Source organism: Harpia harpyja, chromosome 3 (assembly GCF_026419915.1).
Source record: "Harpia harpyja isolate bHarHar1 chromosome 3, bHarHar1 primary haplotype, whole genome shotgun sequence".
NCBI classification, from domain to species: domain Eukaryota; kingdom Metazoa; phylum Chordata; class Aves; order Accipitriformes; family Accipitridae; genus Harpia; species Harpia harpyja.
The window spans coordinates 23,658,617-23,683,003 of record NC_068942.1 but is presented as its reverse complement, the minus strand read 5'-3'; the positions used below and the strand labels follow the sequence as shown (position 1 = coordinate 23,683,003).

The 24,387-nt window shown below is 44.5% G+C and overlaps 1 protein-coding gene across 1 annotated transcript; it reads left to right on the top strand.

The window, feature by feature from the left end:
• The first annotated feature begins 640 nt into the window (after positions 1–640).
• On the top strand, positions 641–23,449 carry LOC128139474 (nuclear receptor subfamily 0 group B member 2-like). Its single transcript, XM_052781918.1, has 5 exons — positions 641–807; positions 3,582–3,791; positions 18,294–18,391; positions 18,501–19,115; positions 23,202–23,449. Exons 1-5 carry the CDS (start codon positions 641–643, stop codon positions 23,447–23,449), a joined length of 1,338 nt encoding a protein of 445 aa, XP_052637878.1.
• Positions 23,450–24,387: the final 938 nt, after the last annotated feature.

The following is a 24,387-nucleotide window of genomic DNA, read 5'->3' as shown; positions in this document are numbered from 1 at the left end:
ACTGACCAAATCTGCTGTTTCTGCTCAAAGATGCTGGTTTGGTGTCTGTTGGTGCCTGGTCTGCATACTACCAGCCCCTTGGGCTGAACCATGTGCTGCTAGTGTTTCAAGAGTACGATGCCCATGCGCTCCTTCGATGCATCGCTGTTGCTGTAATCAGGTTCTTTAACTCCTTCAAGAGTTAAATCTTTCCTAGGGTTTGTGTGAGTGTGTTGGATGCTTTTGCATGGGAATGCTCTAACGCAGCTGATTTGGAGAGCTAAATTAGGTACTCATTTCTGAGCTTAGTTTACTGTTTTAAGGAAGCTTGTATTCCTTCCTCCTCTGCTAGACAGCTGTTTACGACTGACTCCTATTGACCATGATTTCTCTATATACCTAGGAATGCTCCTTCTAATAAGTACAGTTTGCTGTAGCTCTAGTCTTATATTGCCATTTCTTTCCACAGCTGCTGATTAAGTCATACTTGATGAACCTGATTGCCTTCTATGATGAAATGACTGGATCTGGGAATGAGGGGAAAGCAAGGGATGGTGTTTGTCTACCTTGACTTTGGCAAGGCTTTTGAACACTGCCTCTTGCAACACTTCTGTATCCAAAGCATGATATTAGGGACTTGGGTGGACGGATGGACAGCTAGATGGGTGAAATGCTGGTTGGATGGCCGGGCTCAGAGGCAGTGGCTAATGGGTTGTACTTTACAGAGCCCCACAGTTCTCTGCTTGTCGCTGGGGTGTCCCCTGTTCAACATCTTCATCAGTGGCCTGGAGGAGGCGATGCAATGCACCCTCATCAAATTCGCAGATGGTAAATGCTTGAGGGCAGGGCTGCTTTTCTTGGGCAGGCTGGAGGAATGGATCAACAGGAACCCCGCAGAATTCAGCAAGGACAAATGCCAAGCCCTGCCCCGGGGACGAAGAGCACCAGGACAGGCTGGGACTGCCTGGCTGGGGAGCAGCTCCGCAGAAAAGGCCACGGTAGGCAGCAAGCTGAGATTGTGTGTGAATGTGCATCAGCACCTGCATTGCTCTTCTAACAGACCTCTGCCCATGGAGTGTTTAGCTGACATAAATTAGCTAAGCGTAGCTGTTGAGATTTATATCACCCACTGTGATTCAAGTCCTCTCTAGTAGTAGCATGACTTGCCCTGTGACCTCTGAGCAGTAAGCTCAGCCAGGCTCATTGTATAGCCTTAAAAGCAAGGGAGTTTTTAAAATTATGTGAACTGGGTGTCAGGGTCTTTTTATTTCCAGTCTAGCTTCCCAAGATCTTTCCTGTCTTCTTTAAGGGTGTCTGTTGGAGCCTGTGCTGCCCCTGTATTTTTCCAATATGACAAAGAGCAGGGTACATTTGTAATGTAAACATGGGAAGCCATAAATGGGGCCTGTGTCTTTTCTAATGTGCTGTTAACCTATAGGTGTCCGGTTCACTGCTGATTATCTTTATGGTAGTATCTTTATTGCTGCTTTCTGTCCATCCTCTGCTGTGACAGTGCTGTTACTGTGAAGAGCAGTGATTCTGGCATCTGTTTCCAGTTATATGTTGCAGTATCTCTTGATGACTAGCAGCACGCCTGGCTCAGGACTCGTGCTGGCTTGACAGACCTGCTTCGTGCAGTGCCCAGATTGCAGCTTCACCCGTGTTGTGTGACACAGACCTCCCAGAGGAGCATCCTTCCCTCTGCCTCAGTGCCTGTGTCTGCTCTGGCAGGTAGAGCGGACCGGCACCCCTGGGGTGCTGCATGGCTCACATCCATACACCTGAACTCGCTTCTGTCCCGGAATAGGGTCGTCTCACCCAAACTGCCTCTCCTGAGCTTGTGCTGTCCCTTGAATTTTCTCGGAAGGGAGTAGTTGGCTCAGTGAAAACTTCTGGTGGGCAGTTTGCCACCAGTGAAGCAGGAGGGGATAAAACAGAGTATTTCACAGCTGCTGGCACAGCGAGGTGACTGGACGGCACATCGGCAAGGGCTGGTGTCAGGCAATTTGGCATCAACCAGTGATTTCCACAGGAAGGCGAACAATACTGCATCTGGGAAGGGAATCAAGGTCAATGGAGTTTGGTCTGCGGTTGGGCCCACAGGCCCCTCAATTTTCTGCTTAGCCTTGGAAACATCAGGAGGGTAATGCTGCAACCAAGGCTTCCCCCCCTCCCTTCCCCTAAATCAAATAATTTCTTGAAAAATATTTCTTATACTGAAGTGAGAAACTTTTGGTCTGCCACTCTTTTAATGTTGAAGCACGTCTTTTAATGTTTAACCCCAGGGGGCAACTCAGCTCCAGGCAGCCGCTCGCTCGCTCCCCTCACAGTGGGATGGGGGAGAGAATCAGAAGGGTAAAAGTGAGAAAACTTGTGGGTTGAGACAAACACAGTTTAATAGGTAAAGCAAAACCCGCGCACGCAAGCAAAGCAAACCAAGGAATCCATTCCCCACTTCCCACGGGCAGGCAGGTGTTCAGCCATCTCCAGGACAGCAGGGCTCCATCACGCCTAACGGTGACTTGGGAAGACAAACGCCATCACTCCCAACGTCCCCCCTTCCTTCTTCTTCCCCAGCTTTATATGCCGAGCGTGACGTCCTATGGTCTGGAATATCCCTCGGGTCAGCTGGGGTCAGCTGTCCCGGCTGTGTCCCCTCCAACTCCTTGTGCCCCCCCAGCCTCCTCGCTGGTGGGGTGGGGTGAGGAGCAGAACAGCCCTTGGCTCTGGGTAAGCACTGCTCAGCAGGGACGAAAACAGCCCTGGGTTATCAACGCTGTTTCCAGCACAAATCCAAACCACAGCCCCATACCAGCTACTATGAAGAAAATTAACTCTACCCCAGCCAAAACCAGTGCACACATTTATTCCTCTAGCATTGCAAAGGGCTCTTAGGGTGGAAACACGCTGTGTTTGCAGTCTGGGGTTGCAAACCAGAAAGCACAGACCGCGCTCACGAGGAGGACTGTAGCATGTTTCTGAGTGTTTTGCATCCACTTGAGGGCACCATAGTATTGCCAATAGCAGAGTTTTTGGTAAATCTTTTAGGAAAAACAATTGCTTAATTTATTTAAAGCCACCACCATCTTGTAAGAACGCCTATTTCTGATCTGTTTTATCTTCCCCTGGATTATGGGCATCTTGCCCTAGCACACAAACCCCTCTGTTGTGGTACATGTCTCATACCAACCCTTTCAGTAACTCCAAACAGGGAGATGAGCTTTGTGGGTGAACAGACTCAAGTGGAGAGAAAATAAGGAGTAATTTAGCTCTGAGCTCTTCTGAGATACAACCTTTGCCTGGAGAGCCAGGGCTGTGACAAGTCACTTACTTGAGAAGGGCCTGAAAGCTGAAGGCAGCCGCTGTGCCCAGCATCGCGGGTGGGCTGGACGTGCAGCTCCCTGCACCGTCGCTCCAGGAGGAAAGCCTCCTCCACTGAGGTGCTGAACTGCTTCTTCCATCCCTTCTCCTCCCGTGCCCACCTCCTGTCCTTCCTCTCCCTTCACGCGCTGCTTCAATCTCAGCCTCTGACGTTTCCAGCTACAACCAGGCTAACGCGGTCATGTTTTTTTATTACCCTCTGCAACGTCCCCTGCGGGCAGGGGCAAGTCCAGATTTGAGTGCAGCTGCGTTTGCTCGGCAAAGAGTGCTTTTAAACAAGAAGGTCACCTTCACGTGGCCGTGCAGGTCTGCCCGGTATCACCCAGCTCCCGAGAGCAGCGGAGGCTGAGCAAGCCCCAGGACCAAGCAGACTCGAGTCGCCCTGCGTCCGCTCAAAGATGCGGCATCTTGGCTTCGTCGCTCGAAGGAAGGTGATGCTGATGGATGGTTACTGGCTGGTTTTAGGGGGGGGTTCTGAATTTTGGCAGAGAGGGTTGACTGAACTGGAGAGGACAAAAGGGTGGTCTGCTCCTGCTAGGGACAATTGCTAACCACGCAGGAGTGCTTCAAAGCACTGCGGAGAGCTGCCCAGGGAAACTTCTCGAGGGGTGCTTTGAATTTAAGCTTATTACCTCAGAGGAATAAAAAGGAGGAGGTGTGTGCTTCTCTGGCAAGTGCTGCGGCCTTGGCGTTGTGCCCAAAAAGTGTTTCTGTTTGTATTTCAGACACTGGGCCGCTTCAGGCTTGTCAGCACAAGAACAGGCTCCCAAATGCATAAAGCTTCAGTAGGAGAGATCTGTCCTACAGAGCGAGAAAGACCATGAGTAGATTTAATATGGGGCTCAGTCGGGGACTCTGAAGGGCCCTGGCTGGCAGGGCACCAGGCGAAGAATGAGGAAAAATGGTTTTGAGTCTCAAATCTACCACCGATTGTGTGACAAGCTGCGTGGCTAGCTTCACTAGCTGCACGCCGTACTTAATTATGCTCAAATTCAATGGCCTAAAATGTAAGGGTGACATAGCTGTCTAGATTTGCTTTTGTTATTTATGGCCTCGTTGAGGACCTTATCTTTCTCAGTGACTCACCTCTTCCAGAGCTCCTCTGCAACAGATGAAATTTCACCCGGATAAAAGGCTTTAGGCAGGCTAGTGTTGGTCTGAGGGGTGGGAAAGATGAATGCCTCTTGTCACTGGGTCAGCTACTCGCTCGCCAAATATTTATGTCTCTGAGATTTTTAGCTTTGTTGAATAAGGCTGGTGATCAGGCTGTGAGATTTGGGACTGCCAGTCATTCTGGTGAGCCTGTGCTCTCCACAGAGGCCGCAAATTGGGCAACGGCTGATTTTTATGAACTGTTTGGAGAAGGAGTATCGATAGAAGTAATTCCTTGGCTTTCCACGACGAGAACCCAGGTGTCTCCCCCTCACAGAGCTGTCGCGGTGGGAGAGCTGCACGAGGGTCTCCCGCCGTCCCGGTCAGCCCGTGGTACCTGGACCGTCTCTTGCTTCACATCCTCCGCGTCAACGTGTGGTTTGAAAGCCCAGGGATCAACTCCACAAGTCGTTGTGTCCATTATCCCCTTCCTCTTGTCAGGCCAGCTAACCAACCGATATTCTGTAAGGAAGTCAGAACTATGAACTGTGAACGTTGCCTCCAGGATCATTTCTGAGTCACCCTTTTAAAGCGGTTTGGTGTAGGTGTCAGAAGAAAATGGCCCCTGTTCACCAGCATCTAAGAGATGACTGTTAACAGGCACCTGCCCAGTTCAAAAAGGCATTGAGAAACGGGCTTGACTGTATGCTTTTGTGGGGTGTTTCTACCACCTTCAGAGGCCTGTAGGCTCTCCTCTGGGTGTCTATGAGCTCTGCGCTCTCCCTTCGAGGTGCTGGGTAGCTCAGCTCTGCTTCTCAGTCTTCAGCTCCTTTCCTTTCCTTCCCAATTACTCCATCCATGCTACACGCAGTGGTTACCTGCAAATCCCTCTCCCTCCTTGTTTTCTTTCGTGTAAATCCATTAGCTTGGCAGCCACTAGTACCTGTACACCTAATCTTCTCCAGTGCACATTTTTCATGTAAGTTTTTACGTTATTGGAGGTGGTCCTCCTGGCCACCATCTCTGATGGGGTGAGATACAGATTCCATCTGTGTCACCACAGAGCGGTCATTGCAAACCTGTTTTGTATTTCTAGCTCTATGTTGTAGGGCAGCACTACCTAAAATAACCTTTGCGGCCCTGTTTTCATTTCACATGGAAATCCTATTCATTCAAACTGACTGAAACATCTACATGCAGTGGAACATAGGGATGAAGGTGTGAAGGACTTCTTCAATTAATTTAGGAGGGGATACACAGCTTGCCTTTTTTTTTGTGCCCTATGTCTCTTGTAAATATAAACTGGGACACTAGTATTAGAATTACATCACTGGACAGAGGTGCAGCAAGAAGGGATCAGTCATAGGTGATGTTAGCTGGGGAAAGCTGCCCCTGGGCTTTCCCTTGGACTGCTCTAAAACACTGCAAGGCATATGCAAAAACCTGATTAGAGAGGCCTGCTTGTGCTTAAATACATGTATGTGTAAATGATGATTTTATTAAAAAAAACAACCCCAAACTTTAGTGCCTTTGCAAAGCTGACATTAAAGCACTGGTTTCACAGTGTGAAGTAAAGACAAAATCAAAGCAATCCTACTTGAGGCTTGGTGTCAAATGGTACTCACTGCACTGTGGCTTTATAACATAAACATGGTCATGTCAGACCAGAGATTAACATTTTCCATTAATTTTACTTGTTGCATAAACAAGATGGGATTATGTGTATTTTTCCTTTTGAAACAGCATGTTTAGCAAGCACATGCTGCTGCTGCTGGATCCCAATTAAAGGTTAACTACAGTCAGCTGTCATATTGGTCTCTTATCAGATGTTTTCTATCTGTGAAGTCAAGCTGCATATAATTCTCTGTCCTTGGATTTTGCAATTACATCTGGGTAGTTTGGTTTACCTTTAAGACGGTTAGACTGAAAATAAATGATATACTCATGGAGATCATTGTCAGATCAAAAGTCACTGGGTTCATGCACAGAAGTACCAGGTGTGTGGTCATCATCCTGTTCGCAGCTAATCCATCTGCATGTTCAGGGACTCAGAAGTGTACCTGGATTTGTCAAATGACGGAGTGAGAAAAAAGAAGTCTTGGAAATAGAGTGACAGCGCAAAGCTTCATAATACTCCTACCGCAGGATGGGACCTGTGGGGTCAGCTTAGTACATCTTGTCCTAGCAGCCTCTCCAAACACCGAGCTGGGAACTGGGTTGAGGTACTACCCTGGTTTTGGCTAGGATAGAGTTAATTTTCTTCTTAGTAGCTGGTACAGTGTGTTTTGGATTTAGTGTGAGAATAATGTTGATAACACACTGATGTTTTAGTTGTTGCCAAGTAGTGTTTATACTAAATCAAGGATTTTTCAGTTTCCCATGCTCTGCTGCCAAGCAGGTGCACAAGAAGCTGGGAGGGAGCATGGCCAGGACAGCTGCCCTGAACTAGCCAAAGGGATATTCCACACCATACAATGTCATGTTCAGTATAGAAACTGGGGGGAGTTGGCTGGGAGGCACAGATCGCTGCTCAGGCATTGGTCAGCAGGTGGGGAGCAATTGCATTGTGCATCACTTGTATTTTCTTGTTGTTGTTTTTTTGTTTTGTTTTGGGTTTTTTATTATATTCATTTTCATTACAATTATTATTATTGTTATTATTATATTTTATTATTATTGTTAGTATTACATTTTATTTTACTTTAGTTATTAAATTGTTCTTATATCAAGCCGTGAGTTTTACTTTTTTTTCCCATTCTCCTCCCCATCCCACTGCGGGGGGGAGTGAGCAATTGGCTGCGTGGTGCCTAGTTGCTGGCTGGGCTTAAACCACGACAGGTACCCTCCAAAATCCTGTCACCTCCATGTGTGTGGTTGCCACCAATTCTAGTCTCAAATAAGATCAAGTAATGAGCTGTGTCATTTGTTCACACTTATGAGATTGTATAAAACATGACTATCAGGTGTCGTGGTTTAACCCCAGGCAGCAACTAAGCACCACGCAACTGCTCACTCACTCCCCCCCACCAGTGGGATGGGGGAGAGAATCAGGGAAAAAAGTAAACTTGTGGGTTGAGATAAGGACAGTTTAATAGAACAGAAAGGAAGAAACTAATAATGATCATAATAACAATAATAAAATGACAATATTAATAATAAAAGGATTGGAATATACAAAATAAGTGATGCACAATGCAATTGCTCATCACTTGCTGACCGATGCCCAGTTAGTTCCCGAGCAGCGATCCACACCCCCAGGCCAACTCCCCCCAGTTTATATACTGGGCATGACATCACATGGTATGGAATATCCCTTTGGCCAGTTCGGGTCAGGTGCCCTGGCTGTGTCCCCTCCCAACTCCTTGTGCCCCTCCAGCCTTCTTGCTGGCTGGGCATGAGAGGCTGAAAAATCCTTGACTTAGTCTAAACACTATTTGGCAACAACTGAAAACATCAGTGTGTTATCAATATTCTTCTCATACTGAAGCCAAACCACAGCACTATACCAGCTACCGGAAAGAAAATTAACTCTAGCCCAGCCAAAACCAGGACAGCAGGGTACAGAATAGGAGGTTGTATTGGTTTTGTGTGGCAAGGTTTTGGTAGCGGGTGGGGTTACAGGGGTGGCTTCTGTAAGAAGCTGCTGGAAGCTTCCCCTGTGTTCGACAGAGCCCATACCAGCCGGCTCTAAGACAGACCCGCCGCCGGCCAAGGCCGAGCCAATCAGCGATAGTGGTAACGCCTCTGTGATAACATTTTTAAGAAGGAAAAAAGTTGGGACGGCGGTATTCAGCAGCCGGAGAGAGGAGTGAGAACATGTAAGAGAAACAACCCTGCGGACACCAAGGTCAGTGAAGAAGGAGGGGGAGGAGATGCTCCAGGCGCCGGAGCAGAGATTCCCCTGCAGCCCGTGGGGAAGACCATGGTGAGGCAGGCTGTCCCCCTGCAGTCCATGGAGGTCCACGGTGGAGCAGATCTCCACCTGCAGCCCGTGGAGGACCCCACGCCAGAGCAGGTGGGTTCCCGAAGGAGGCTGTGACCCCGTGGGAACCCCGCGCTGGAGCAGGCTCCTGGCAGGACCCACGGATCTGTGGAGAGAGGAGCCCACGGAGCAGGTTTTCTGGCAGGACTTGTGACCCCGTGGGGGGCTCACGCTGGAGCAGTCTGTGCCTGAAGGACTGCACACCGTGGAAAGGACCCATGCTGGAGCAGTTCGTGAAGAACTGCAGCCCGTGGGAAGGACCCACGTTGGAGAAGTTCGTGGAGGACTGTCTCCCGTGGGTGGGACCCCACGCTGGAGCAGGGGAAGAGTGTGATGAGTCCTCCCCCTGAGGAGGATGAAGCGGCAGAAAATAACGTGTGATGAACTGACCGTAAACCCCATCCCCGTCCCCCTGTGCTGCTGGGGGGGTGGTAGAGAATCCGGGAGTGAAGTTGTGCCCGGGAAGAAGGGAGGGGTGGAGGGAAGGTGTTCTGAGATTTGGTTTTATTTCTCATTACCCTACTCCGGTTGATTTGTAATAAATCAAGTTAATTTTTCCCCAAACTAAGTCTGTTTTGCCCGTGACGGTAATTGGTGAGTGATCTCTCCTATCCTTATCTCGACCCACAAGCTCTTTGTTATATTTTCTCTCCCCTGTCCAGTTGAGAAGGAGGGGGAGTGATAGAACAGCTCTGGTGGGCACCTGGCATCCAGCCAGGGTTAACCCATCACAGAGGTTTAATATGAAACATTTATATCCTGGGATTTGGGCATTTTCCAGCTCAGCTCTACTTCCCAATGAGCTGAGAGCTTGTTAAGGGTCTTGGCCAGTTATGGGAATAGCTGTGACCTGTCTGACCATGGACAAACCCTCCAGCCCTGTCCAAAGGAGATTCACATCTCCACAACAGATGGTATCAAGTACTGGCTTAATGGAAGGAAGTGCTAGAACCTTTCCTGCTTGACCTAATGAACAAGGAGTATACAGGCAGGAGGAGGGAGGAAAAGGGGGAGAGGTTTAGACCCTCACTGTTGGATCTGAGCTATAAAGGGAAGCAGGTCTTGAAGGTATAAATGCTTCAGTCCATCTGAGTTGGATGAACCCTCCTACAGGACTGCTCTTCCAATCTTGTCAGAGGAATCGGGGAGGGCGAAAGGATTGTTGAGCACGAACCTAAGCACTCTGCAGACGTGTGCTTCTCTTGGTCTTTTGTTTCTTTTTACATGTTCACACAAGCCTTGCAGCTCTACTGATAGAGCTGGATTCTCCAACAGTCTGAGTTGCTTTCAGGTGAATCTTGCCTTTCTGAACATGATTTCAAGTACATGGCTGGACTCTAAGGCGTCTGTTCCCTTCAGGGTGGTAGCTGTAGGTATCAGACACTCTCTCGAGGACAATGCTCCTCATACATGTGTTTCCCAGGGTAGCTAAAGGAGAAAAATCTATGTCTCCGCTTAGTTTCAAAGGCCAGTTTGAGAGGTGACAACGCAGGCATCTCTGAAGGAAAAATACCTTTTGGTAGCCACTGCAAGCTAGGAGCAGTCACTGGCATATAGCATGATAAAATCACTCCTCAATTGTGTGGGTCCTGAAGGAGAACATTACACTAAGACTAGAGAACACACTTGATTTCTTGCCTACTGTTTTATAACGTGTTTGAAATCAGTACATTGCATACATTTCAATTTCCATTGCTCTAATGATCTGATGATTTCCTGAAACACTTTAATGGAGTTTCCACTGACCTTAAAATAATAGTATTTTTTTTAAAGTGGTTAAGTGCAGACTTTTATGAGACAAATGGAGCCAGACTTCTCTTTCAAAAATATGATTTTTGCAAATGTGCTTGCTTCTAAAAATCTCAGAGCTGTTTTTCAGAGTGACAGGAATAACATAAACACCAGAGAAGCAGCAGCTAATCTCACAACACTGAAATCTCAATACTGAGTGAGCAAAGAATTCATTTACTGCATAGAGAAACAGATCCCAAAGAAGGTCTGAATGTATTTCAAACTACCAGTGAACAGCAAGGAAATGCTTGTGTTTTCTGTCCACCTTTGACTCCGCGGGCAACTCACATCTTCATATGAATATCTGCAAATAATATTTATCCCATCATAATCTGCTCTTATTAAATGTGCTCAGGTTTATCTTTTCCTCCTTTCCCTTCCTTCAGTTTTCAACCTGTACTATTTAAAAGTTTCAGGATCTTCTACTCTCTCAGCATCCCATTTCTTTCTACACGGAGGCACTGCAACTATCTTACTCTGGGTTTGAGCACATTTTCTTAGCCTTAGTTTCCTAATCCTGTTTGCTCAAAACCATACTGATCTTTGGCAAGGTTTTCTTCTTCACTCCTGCTGGACTTCATGGTTATCAGAAAGCTGGCTCTTTCCCCAAAGAATCTTGACAATAGAGCCTCACACATGGAGATAGAAGGATTTCCTTTACAGTTTCCAACTTGTATATGACAACATCTTTTCTTCTTCCCCAGTTTTGTGAGACCAACCTATTCCTAAAGGAATGATTGCCGAAAGTTTGGCAGACTCTTGCCCTTATTGGTCTTCAGTGGTGCCAGTTAGGTAAATGTTTAACAGATTGAGTATCAGTTGTATGTAATACCAGAGAATCTCTAAAATCTGAAGTAATTCAAGCTCACGCAATCGAAGATGTGCTTAGACTTGGATGTACAGCTTTTGCAAAGATGTTTAAGCTCCAAAAGTGGACTGGGTTTTGTTACACCTCTCAGTTCCAGGGATCCCCTAATGTCCTAGTCACTGAATGGAGCGGGTTTGTGAACTGCTCTGTCCCTGCCCCTTTGGGAAATAGTAAGGAAATAGATCTGCAATAAGATCCTACCACAGCTGTGTCTGAACTCTTCCCAGCCTTACTTCAAATCAGATGGAAAACCAGCTGTGAGAGAACGAAGCAGGTATCTCCTTGGCAGGGGTGTGGTAGAAGAAAGTCACAGCGATCAAGGTAGGGAAGATGGTCAAAGACAGACAGAGGGAATGGGGCTCTTCTGGGTAAAATGTGGTGAGGAAATATCAGATGAAGAATCTGAGTGAACACTTGGAGATTTGTGCCTACGTGCTCCATGAGTCATAATCAGTAACTGATTATGAAGAATCAAACCCAAATGATGTAGATTATTCTATCAGTTTTTAAGTAGTCTGAGCTCTAAGAAAATCCAAATTTTGAGATAGAACTGTTTTCTTCCTTTTCTTCTCCCAATCTGAATAGATAGATATTTAATTTAAGAGTCATTGATAGAGAAGTTATCCTATGGCAAACAGGGAGGGAAGTTCGGGCATGTTAATTTTGTCACAGGGAAAACTCAATGCATTAGTCCTACACCTCTGGTAGAAGTTAGTCACCCCTCATATATTTCAAAATAAAATGGAAGTGTTTGAGATTTAGTTTTTTGGACCACAGATTACTTGCTACAACCTTGCTCATTTTATCATAAATAAAATGTGTAAAGACAGGTCTGAAGATACACACCACGTATCTAATCTGCTATCTAACCTTCCCTTGCTAATCTGTGGTATTTATAGAGTGATAATCACTAGATTAGGCATTTATCTTCAATGATATAAGACAGACTTAAGTTTAATATGATAGTAGGCTCCATACTATGTTAAAATGTTTATCATCTCAACCACTTTTCTCAGCAGGGGAGGGGCCTGAAGGGAGGAGTCACCTTTGCAGTGCCACTCTGGAAACGGTATTGCTAGCCAGGGGCATTTTCTAACTTTGCTTTTTCAAAACTGTGCCCATTTTCTACCTTGCTTTCCAGCATTTTCCACTTGCTGAGCAATAGTAAGTGGTGTATCTGTCTATATTTAAAATGACAAATGGTGCATGTCCCAGTGCTGATAAGGGTGACTGTACAAATAACACCTCCTTGGTGGGGAAGCCATAGAAAAATGGCACAATCTGTACGAGGTCATTTCTGGTTTATTTTATAATGTCTACACCACCGCCCCCCAAAGGTGTGCCCTTATAAAAATTTGCCAATTTACCCTTATAAAAATTCACCAATTTTTCTAGTATGAAGAAAGCGAACGATTGATGTTGGGCAGCTTAAAGCCTACTCATGTCTCCAGATTCATGCCCCTTTCCATACACTACTTTAAACAAACCCTTACCTTTAACCAAGGGAGAGATGACCCAGTAGCAGCGTGTCTGCCATGGTGGGCACAGCTCTGCTGCAACTGCAAAGTGATGACTGCTTTTAGGTGAAGAAGGCTCTGACCCCATGTTACTGAGAAGCAGGGTAAAGCTGTTTAAAAATCATGGAAAGAGTTTACTTGTCCAGCTGGTTTTTGTTTGTTTTAAACAACCATGAAAGCCCTTTTGGGTTTATTTATGCACTTGCATAGATGGAAATCCATTGCTGCTTTAGATTCATAAGAAGCTGAAGAGTTAAGAAATATGTTCCTCTGTCACCCGATCTTCTGCCCAAGGACCATCACTGAGCTGATTATTTATGATCTGTACTAATATTTTAGTCTCAGATTGGGTTATAGCTCCAGATGGCACGTGTGTTTGCATTCACATTTGCAACAGCTAAAGTATGGTCAGGCAGCATAAAGTCTCTAACAAACAGTCCTTGGTCTAAAATGAAGACAAACACTTTCCCTTCTTCAGCCAGTGACAAGCACCTGCCAAAAAGTCACTTTAAATGCTACTTCAGTGTGTTTGGAAACAAAGAACAGCAGAACATGAGTTAAATGTAGATGCCTGGGGTAGGCTTTTAGGAAGGGGGCTTCTCTGAGCTCCTACTTCATGTCAAGATGTGGGGCAGAAGTTCAGAGGCATCTGCCTTTCCTCTAACTTGGTCACCGGAGGCAAGTTTAAAACAGGCCTAGTTTCAGTGACAGACAACATTTCACTGCAGGGCCTCGGGGGGCAGCTGCCTCTCTATTAATTTGCTACTTCTATTCAAATGGCCACCATCAAAAAGATGCTGATTTTACCACACCTAATCAAGCAAAGTATTTTAAGCACATGCTTAACTTCAATCACTTGAAAAGTTCACCCACTGACCTTCAAGATAAGCTAGATGTGTTTAAATTAACTGGGTTTATAATTTACATACCCTTGCTTCAGATATAAGGGCCAAATCCTAGTTTGCCATGGCATTACCTGTTGGAGCATAAGCTAAAGGCACTGTTTCAGAGCTTGTTTCAAAGCTGAGCAGGCTTTAACTTGGAGATTATACTTCTCAATGGTAGCTCTCGGTTCCTCTGGTTGACAAAGGAATACCTTTATTGCTCAGGAAAATGGTGTGCACCTTGGGACAAGGAGGAGATGGAGCCCTTCAGGAAAGATCTCGGTTTTATTACTGGCTCCTTTTGTCATCATTAAGGCTGTTAGCGAAGTCAGGTGTCCTCAAAAGTACCAGTGACATGAGATTCACCCAACTCCTCCCAGAAAACAAAATGTATAAAACTCCTAGAAAAAATCCTGTTCTGAAGTCATATAGATGTTTATAGGCCAATTAAATGTTTGTACTGGAGACCAGAGAGATAAGAGATCACTGAATCAAGGAATATGTGCATGTATCAGACTGGTGTGACAGGATGACCTCAAAAAGGCTGCTGTCAGCTTCCTAGGAAGGTGTTTCCTTCTTGTAGCCCATATGAAATAATAGTGGAAGATTATTCTCCTCCAGAAATGCATCTGCCTCCAGTCTCACCTTTTAAGAAAGTCGGAGAGCTCGCATCACTGCTTAGCAATAACTTAGTTACTATATACATTGTGCACCAATGCGTATAGTCCAACATATATGTACTTGTATATATAGACACTGCTGCAAGGACAATGTCAGATTTTCTGCCCCGTAGTTAAATTATGATAGTCTTTTAAACAACTCACGGCATCGAGTGAACTATTCTGAAGAGCAGTGCCTTCAAAGATTCAGAATATGAGTGTCCGCTGATGATACAAAATTATTCAGAGGAAGACTAGGGCTGTCAGAAGAATTGCAGAAGGGCTTTATGAAAATCATCAACTAGGTGTCAAATGATAATTCAGTGTATATATATATATATATGGCAAAAGATGCACATAAGATAAAACACCCCCTACTCCACTCCTGACTAAGATGAGAGCCTCTGAACTGATGACTATCACTCAGGAGTAAAACTTGGGGCTGCGACAGTTTCATGGCAACAACAGCTCAGTGTTCAGGAGTGACTTCTGAGAAAGACAAAACAATGAACTTCATTCTGTATAAATCCTGTATAAATCCATGCTCGCCTAAGTCCTAGATACCGTGTCCTGTTCTGATACTTTCCCCACTTCCCCTTAAAGAATATCTTAGAAAAGATACAGGGCTAAGAAAGGTTCAAAGAAGGGTAACAAGATAATCAAAGGCATGGTACCACTCTAAAGAAAGAGCAACTTTGGAAGCTACATCTCTTTAGTTTGGACAAAGGATGACTGTGGTAGTCTTACTGAGATTTACAAAATAGAGAAAGCTATAGAGAGGGTGAATAGCGATTGACTGATTCCTTTTTTTTTCCCCAGTACAAGAGCAAGAAGGCACCAAATCCAGCGAATGTCAGGTTTGATCAAGTTTTGTCTCATGTACAGCATCCACAGAGCTCCTTGACATAGGCTGATGTGGATATTCATGTGGCTTCAGGAGCAGACTGCATGAGATCATAGGGTAGAAATTAATTGAGAGTTATTAAATGCATAAAATCACTCTGGTTCAGGAATTCCCTAAGCTGCAAATGACTGAAGGCAAGAAAAGTACTCATGAGAAGAGTGGTATATATCTTACACTCTTCCTTGAAGGACTCACGTTTGGCTACTGCCAAGGTAAGGATGAGATGGCCACTTAAGGTCCTATATTATCTGACAAGTCTCTTCAGCCTTCCAAGTATCCTATTAGGGGAATTAAGGCTATGGGCTAAGAGCCAAAAATACTACATGTCGTATACTTTTGGATATTTAAGAATGTGCATAAGTCACCGGATATTTATATAGTAACAAATATCCCTCAGCTCCTGCTGACTTCATTACACTGACCCTGCTGTTGCACACTGGTCAGAGAGGGTAGAAGCCTGGGACCATCTATGCCTAGCAGACAGTTTTTGCAAACCTGAGAAATCCAGGGATTTTAGGAAAAAGGTTGCATCATGTGTGAATCACCTAAACAACAAAGATGAAGAGCTATATTAAGTATATATTACCTGTAACAGTAATATACAGGCATGCAAAAAAGCATTACCTATGGGAGAGACGGAGGATGGCAGCCTTGCTCAGAGAAGGACAATTCCCAGAAATGGTGTGAATATCTACAAGCTGTCTGTAGCAATTTTGTGTGTGGACTTAGGATACGTTTTTCAGTTGTCCAAATGGTGGCACTTGTGCTGGAGGAGCAATTCTGATGTTTTCAGAGAGAATGTGGTGCCAGCAGGTATTTGTGGGTGTGTGTGCTTTGTTGATTGAAAAAATATATAAATGCAAAACAGAAAAAATAACACTGATGTGACTGTGTCTTACTGTTCTCAAACCACCATGCTACAAACAGCTAAAATAGATAAAAGTCCACAGGGATTTCTCATATCCCCAAATTGTTTTTTGTATAGTAAACTTTCTTAACATTTGAAAGTAAGCAGCATTGCTACTGTAGCAAGAAGACTGTAGCTGCTTGATATCTAGGTGCATGTGGTTTCAACCATTCTATAGGTAAGATTTATAAAGAAAATAATAACTATTGTCTAATTTCTGAGCATAGAGCTAAATTTAGCTGCTGGTCCTCTATATTTGAGAAAATCAGGTCACACAGAGAGCTCATTTCAGACAATTTTGAATCAGGACCACCAGGATCAGTTTCACCTGCAATTCAGTATTGACTCATAATTCTAAGTAATCATTCTCTCGGAAAAAGCTGATGATGTGTCCTTAGCAGTTATACTGCGGCAGTAACCTTTACTCTGTATTTTTGGTAAACAGTCATAAAGCTATTATAATACACCAGGAATTCCTGTTAGAAAAATACCATTTGCTTCTGCCTCTTAGAACTATATACAATCAAAGGAAATCAATTATGGTAAATAGAAATGGTATCCAATACCATATGTTACTGAGATCAGGAGTCTCTGCATATGACTAATGAAGATCTCAGGAAAAAAAAAATAGGAAAGGAACCAATTTAATCTGGAGTAGAACTTTAATAAGCCAATTAATAGGAACAGTGAAATGATGACATGAACCATGAGGGTGAAATGATGGTGAACTGTGAAATGGTGCTGATTTCAGCTGAAGTAAAAAATTTTTTCCTTGGAGGAGTTGGGTTTATCAGAGGTCACTCTCCTACCTAGATTACTGAAACACTACCATGCTCACCAGCAATTAGGAGACAGAACTTCTTTTCACAAGCAAACTCTGTGTAAGAATGATTTTAGCAAGCTCAGTCTCTCTTTCTAGTATGGCCATTAGCCAATCTATGTAACTCATGGAGAACCTCAGATGGCATTAGCCCTGCAACTGGAGTTCATTCCACTGAACCTCAGCCCAGTGAGAATTTTACAGTGAGAATAAGCAGAACGGGACTTCCTGGGGACTCCTCTGTTGCTGTGCCACTTAACCTAAAAAGCTCTTTGATATCCCAGCAATGGACGACAGTAGAGAGCTGCTGAATGGATGGAGAGATGGACAAGCAAATCCCATCAGGTGTTCAGTGCCCTGTGACGTTCACTGCAGTTAGTGGTAGTTGCACCTCAGCAGCACTAGATTGCTCAACTTTGGAGCAGTCATCTCTTCCTCCACTTTTTATCTCCTCGGAAGGGAAAAATTTTGCAACATAAATATCATGGAGATGTAAAAAAACCGGAAAATTTAAAATGGCCCAGCATGGAAAAATCAAACAGTTGTAGCAAAGGACAAATTTGCAGCTATTCATCTGATGAGATAGCCTTTACACACCTAAGGCTTGGAGATCTAACAGAAGTAGCTCTTGGAGCTGTTGTTTTTAATGCTCATTTTTTGTTAAGATGTCCTAAGAGCCTAGATGGCAGGAATGCATAAACATTATGCTTGGTGAAAAAACTTAGTACCTCTTCCCCTATATAAAAGCAAGCAAGAGAGTGAAAAGTAACGAAAACCTGAAGTATCAGTTTCTTCTTATGAAGGCTGACTTCCTTGCATTCCTGCTACTTAATGTTCCCTGATGCTGACTGAAGAGTCCTGACAATTCTATCACTCAGCTCTTGCTCTGCTACAAAAATTCACACACACCCCAGTACGAATTGCCATTTTTCTCTCTTTCTTCATCAGTTTCATCTCCACAGCTTGTATGAAGAACATTTAATTACACAGCAAGTCTGGGAGAAGTCCGCGTGTTCTGTGTTTGAAATTATCATATGTGAAATGCAGGAGATATAACACTGTCATGAGCTATGGCAGCTGGCTTTCTCTGAAGTTTCTCTCAAATCTCCCAGGAATGTGAAATAATTCCTATACATGGGATTTCCATCCCCGGGACTTTCACCCGTGAGGTCCTTGACATAGGTGTCACATCCTATTAGCTATGGGGTAAAGTACGAACACCATTAAGTGCTCTGTGAAAAGTAACGGTAGGCATCCACAGCATCTTCAGGTGACTCCTTTTAATGCGAAATAAAAGCGTCTACTCAAGGGACTGCTCCCACAGCATCATTCGTAAGTATGAATGTATTTCTGTGCGCTCCAGAGCATTAGCTAGAGGGCAAGGTCAGCGTATCAATAAAACCAGAGGCAACTTGTTCCTTCTTCACTTACGGTGTCAGGGTTTTCACTAGACTCCCCCCAGGGGCTGGTGGTACGTGTCACACAGCTGGCCTTTGCTGCTGGTGGCAGGAGCAGAGGGCCACCGTCGCGGTTGCAGACGAGTAACCGTCACCGGCTCACAGCGGCCCTGCCTCGTTCGAAACGGGCTGGTGCAAATAAAGTTCAAGGTAACTTTACAGATCAGGGTCATATTACTTCTCAGCCGCCTGTCTATATAAAAAGCAGGCAGTGCCTCGCTGCGTGGCAGAAATGCTCTCCCCTGCTGTTGGTGCGTAGCTCCACGTGCAGTGTCGCCCGCCGCGGGGAACGCTGGCTCTGTGGCTACCGAGCTGCCAGCTGAGAAATTTGGGAAACATCAGTGGGAGACAGACCATGCTAAGAGCATCCTGTACCAGATCCTTAACAAAGAGCGTGGAAGTGAGACCAAGTGGCACCAGCAGGATCGCGGTCCTCACCGCTCCACGGGAAGCAAGGGCTGCTCTTGTATGGACAGGAGAAGAGTTGTCCTGAAAACACCAGAAGTCACGTGCAGAAGAGCTTCTGAAGTGCTCTTGAAGACTTTAACTTTTATTAGAAACTTGCCTTCTTTTTATCACGTGCCTTGGGAGGACCAGCTTGTCCTCATACAGCAGAACTGGGCCCCTCTTTTTGTCCTGGGCATGGCACAAGAAGGGGTGGATTTTGACCTGAGAGAGATTTCAGCCCCTAGTTTATTGAAGAAAATCCTCCTCAATCAGTCTTTGACAGCTAGCAATGAACTGGGCAGCTCGTCACTGGGACCATCTTTAGCAGAAGTTCAGAAGATGAAGAATTTATTGTGGAAATTCTGGGACCTGGACATAAGTGTAAAAGAATATGCCTATCTTAAAGGAATTATTCTTTTTAATTCTGGTAAGTCCTCCTGGAAATTACACAGATGATTATGTGCCTAGAAGGACATTTGGCATTTTCATTTGCGTATAGACAAATGCTTAGTTTTACTCTTTTCTATTAATATAGCTAAATGTTCTCAAAAATCCATGTTCCACAATTTAATGATCTTCTGCCTGAAGTAGTTTATTTAGGTTCCTTGGATGTGTACAGTAGGTCACCCACTGTAAGCCAAAACAGCTTCTATTAAACAAATTTTAAGTCATACAGAATTAACCATGCCACTTGAAACTGATTTCCAGTTCAAAGGTAATACAGCGGCCTCACCCATAGTACAGCAAGGGAGAGATGGTACATGGGTATGTGATGTGAGTATTAGAAGTATTTTAACAAAGACTTCCTCTGTAGCAAGAACACTGGAGAAGATAAAATAATCTCTATCATCTGATTTTCATCAAGGAGGCAAAAGGATATTGTGTTGAGGTTACACAGCGTTTATTTATTTATAACTTTATCTGTCTATCCTTTAGTATCTCTACATGGGACAGCAGTCACGGAGCAAACGCAGACTAGTGATTGCATCCTCTCACTTCTCGTGCCAAGTTCAGCCTCTTTAGGAAGGAAGGTTGCCTAGGTCAGCACCATGGAGTACGTGAGTCATTAAAAGCTGAGCTCTAAGTCCACTAAAGTAAATGGAAAGACTTATTGACTCCAGTTTGCTCTGGCTCAGATCCCTGTCTCCTTCCACAGCAATCACTGCTGTTGGCTGCTCTGTCAGCAGCGTGCTATACTTGGGACTGCACCAAAAGGATACTTGAATGCTTCAGTTATTCCATGATATTTCTTGTGGTGAAATGTTTATAGGCTGCTCAAAGGCTGTAGTGACTTTATATTTTTTTTCCAATAGGATTCAAATGCTGATTCTTGAGATGTAATGTCATCCAGATGTTTGGTATTGTCTCGTGTGTCTATGCCACAGCATCAAACCAGTGGAGTTCGTTTCAGTGCAAGTTATTTTCTCAGTTTTTTCACAATAAAATCAGGCTGAAGGAAATGACCGGTTATATCCAGGGTGATGCTAAGAGGAGAAACCCCTCATCTGCAATGGCTTACACAGTTTAACTAGCAGGGATTTTTATTATCTCTGTGGATAAAATGCCATTTTCACTTAAGGAGAAAGCAGCAGAAGCAGTGTTATGTTCTGGTTTTGTGCCTTCTAATGCCTGCTACTTCCCCAGGGTGCCGTATGAGAAGCCCAGCAACCCTTCATGCTCTGCAGACACTGTCCAGAGTTTCAGGGGGACTCTCTAGTTCTTAGGTGGGATGACCCTATTCTGCAGAGGTGCCTTTCTCCACAGGCTGCGGAAGGCAGCTGGGAGGACTTCAGTTAAGCCTAGACTGACTCCAGATGAAACAAAGAGTCACAGTCTAACTCTGGGCTGAAAGAGGTACTCAGGGCTTATACACAGCCCAAACCACCCTTTCTCTACCTGTTTTGCTGCAAACAAATCTGTACAGCTGTCGTTTCACAGTTTTTTTTTTTAAGAGTTTTTGAACACTTTCCACCAAACTCAGAAAATGTTTTCTACATACATTTTCAGCTGCCCTCTTAGTTTTGGCTTGATGTTTGGCCAAACCTTAATATTTTGCAGGCCTCAGTGCTAAGAGGATTTCAGGCTGCCACCAGCAGCAACAACACTAAACCCTCTCCTGGATCATGGATTACCTTGTGTGGGCTCCCACCCTGAAAGTTTTGTTCCTGTTGGGACCACCAAAACTGGCTGAGGCAAAGGGGAAGGACGAAGCACGGAGCAGTCCAGAGCTGTGTTATGAGTTGGAGTTCAACAGGGTGCCCAGAAATGCAGCTGTAGCAGCACAGCTAGGACAGTGCTTGGGCAAGAAGCATGACAAACAAGTATGGCAGAGCTTTGCTTGTGCCCTAAGTCATCTCTTGTGGTATAGAGATTGTGCTTACTATCATAAAAGAATCCCTCTGGGGACAGGGTGGCAGGCAGCATGGAGTGTAAGTCCTCCCACAGTACTTCTGTGCGGGAGGCTCTGGCTGGGTCATTGATCGACCACATCTGGACCAGCAAGAACCTGTGAAGGAGAAAGCATGTGCCCAGCCCCTGGGGGGAAATGGGCAGCCTTGCATCAACTGAATCCAGATTCTCCAGAACATCTTGCCATCCCTGCTTTTCGCAGGATGCTTTGGCTAGGTGGCTTCGGAGAGGTCAATGTGTGTATGGGTGAAGGGTCTGGCTGCAAGACCTTCTCTAGGACCCAAGCAATAAGTCAAAGGAAGGAGCAGGTAGGACTGTCCCGCCACGCATGAACTGCACAGAGTGAGGTGAAACTGCTCTTGCTGCTTTTGACAATTGTCTGAAAAGCAATGAGAACAGCGCAGAGATGGGAATTGTGAAAAACAGTGCTGTTACTGTATCAGTGCCATATATATATGTTTATGGAGTCATATATATATATATATATATATCTCCATCAAGGCTGTGACAGGACTTCTGTTAAAAAAAGACACTCTTAAGAGGTTTACAGTTCAGCTGGAAATATGTGTTTCACTGAATATTATTACAACAGATCTCAGAACAAGAAGTTTCTCATTATTTGTAAATTAAAGCCAGTGTTTGATTACATATAAAAGAAGACCAAATGGGGAAATTAAGCAAATTGGAAGGGATATAAGCAATTGCAATTTCATCCTGAATATATAAAATCTTGACAACTTCCTTTCCATGAAAAATCTAACACTTGGAACCATCCTCACAGCTTGCAGCTGGTGGTAATCCTGGAGGAGAAGATGACTTTTCCAAACCCTTCATTTCTGGCTAGCCCAGTTGCAGGCTTCGCTGAGGCTTCTCCTCTGGCAGTGATGTCTGGGGAGAAGAGAGCTGCTGAATACTGACAAAGGGCAGCCAGCCACAGACTGAAGAAAACCCAACCTGGTTGGTTTTGCCATAGTACAGGGCACTAGGCAAGAAGGTAGAACCTCCCATACTTAAATGAATGTTCCTATATGAAAGACTCCTGGTCTAAGCTGTTCAGATCCCATCCCAGGGAGGTATGGGATCAGTCACTGTAAAAGATGCTAAACAGGCCTGGAGTGTGTGCTGGGAGATGGGTTAAAATAAGACATGGGAGGCAGGAGAGGCAGAAGTCAAAACTTGGGGTTTCATGCTACCCCTGTCCAGACTGCAGCAATTCTAGGCAGGAAAAGATGGTGTTATCCTCAGGTGGTGAGGACAGGAGGCAACAGGTTGCTGAGAGCTACATGACAGAGCAGTCCCACCAGAGGCAGAGGATGAACACGGGGTGTCCTTTGGACTGAGCCCTGGCACCCACAAAGACCCTCAGCGAGTCAGCAGGTTTGAAGTCACGTGCTGTGGGAGGTATGGGATTAAGGCTCCAGACCATGGCTCTACAGAGCAGAGACCTCTCCCTCTTCAGAAATGGCTGAGGAAAGGGAGTACAAAACCAGGAAATAAAATTATCTACCCTACTCCTGTGGGTCGTGATACATCTCACAGAGAACCTTTATGCTCTTTTCAGACTGTAAATGAAGATATCTAGATAGCATGGTGAACCACAGTGCCCCAGCTTAGTCTAGCAAGCAGAGGCAACAATAGGAGGGAGATGGGGCTGGGTAGACTGGAAACCTATGTCTTTAGACCACCAGCCTGCTTGCTGCTCCAAACCACCCCCTCTATCTTCCTGATGTTACCTACCTATTTTAGATTAGAGCTGGAATGTTTCCACCTACTCAGACTACGGTCTTAGCATCATTTGGTGGGTAGACAACACTATAAAGCTGCTTCTCCATCTGTGCTGAGTGAAAGTTATTTCCTGTTACCATTTCAAAGCTGGATTTAATGTAATGGGCTAGATTCCAATGTGCCTACAATGCTGCTCAATGTTCCTTCAAATTATTGAACTAGACATATCTTCTTTTTCCAAAAAGTATGTTTAGAAAGTTTTTATTGTTTTCTAGAGAAAGTAGTACTATAAGCTAGAAAGCCAGACACTCATCATTATGAAGGGCACAGAACGAAAGCATTTACTCAAGATTTATTATTTTACTTTTTGTTTTCACAGGATGCCATGTCCTAAAATGTCTCCCCTATGTACAAACACTGCAGCAGGAAGCTCAGCAAGCCTTGATGGAGTTTATCTCAACTATGTTCCATAGAAACCTAGGCAGGTTTGCTTCGATTCTTCAGCTAATCGGCTCTCTTCAAGACATCAATGCAGATGCTATTGAAGAGCTCTTCTTCAGGCCCATCCTAGGACAGGCCACCCTAAATGTATTACTTCTAGAAACCCTACATATCAAGCCAGACTAGCTTTGAAAACAGATGACATCTGTGCTCTCAAATACCTATTTTTGAAGAGATGAGGATTTTGTGAGCTAAACACATTTCAAACAAATCATTGATGCATCTTTGTAAGCCATATACATTTTTTATATGATGAAGTAATTTTGTAACATTTTAGAATTAAAAGCAGAGAAATCTAAGCATTTCATGATTCTGTGTGCTTTCAAAACCCTTTAGTCTAACGTATTCAAAGACTGTCTAGGAGCACCAGAATTCTTTCCAGTTGTGCTAGGTTCAACTGTATTATTTCTAGTGAGCATTTTTATGGCTGTTTAAAACTATACTATATGCTTTTGGCTTTCCAGAACTTTTTGCTTTCAGGAAAAGGGGCAGTGGCAAGTTGTATTCAGTGTGTCACCAATTGAAGATGAACAGATACATAAAAGGCTGATCAATGGTAAAATCAGTATAAATCCTTCCTTTTCCTGGGATGTCATTCCCCGATCCCAGCCCCTTTTCTGTTCCACTGAGAACTCTAGTCCTTGGCTGTAATTGCTTGATAGAGCTCCCCTTTATTAACTGCTTTCTTATAGGCTCCTTTTCTAAGTCTTGCTGTAAACTGTGGGCATTAAATCCCTCTCCCATTATCCACAAATTCCTTCCCTGACTAAGAAACTGAACAATATGATTAAAAAATTTGTTGACTACACAAAAGCCGCTGTTCAGAATTGTTTCTATGATGGGAATAACAAAGGCTGAAAGCTACTATGCTATGCCATAAACAGCAGAACTAATGTAGCCCAGTTTCCTATATATTTAAGACCTTTGCCCTTTAGCCCTCCCTGCACTGTTTTATAATTACCCTCACTTCCCCCCAAACAGATGGTAGATGTTCCTTTGACAGCAGAAATGCTGAAATACGGTTTCCTACAGATGTGTACAATCTGTTCCTCCCTCTCTCACTG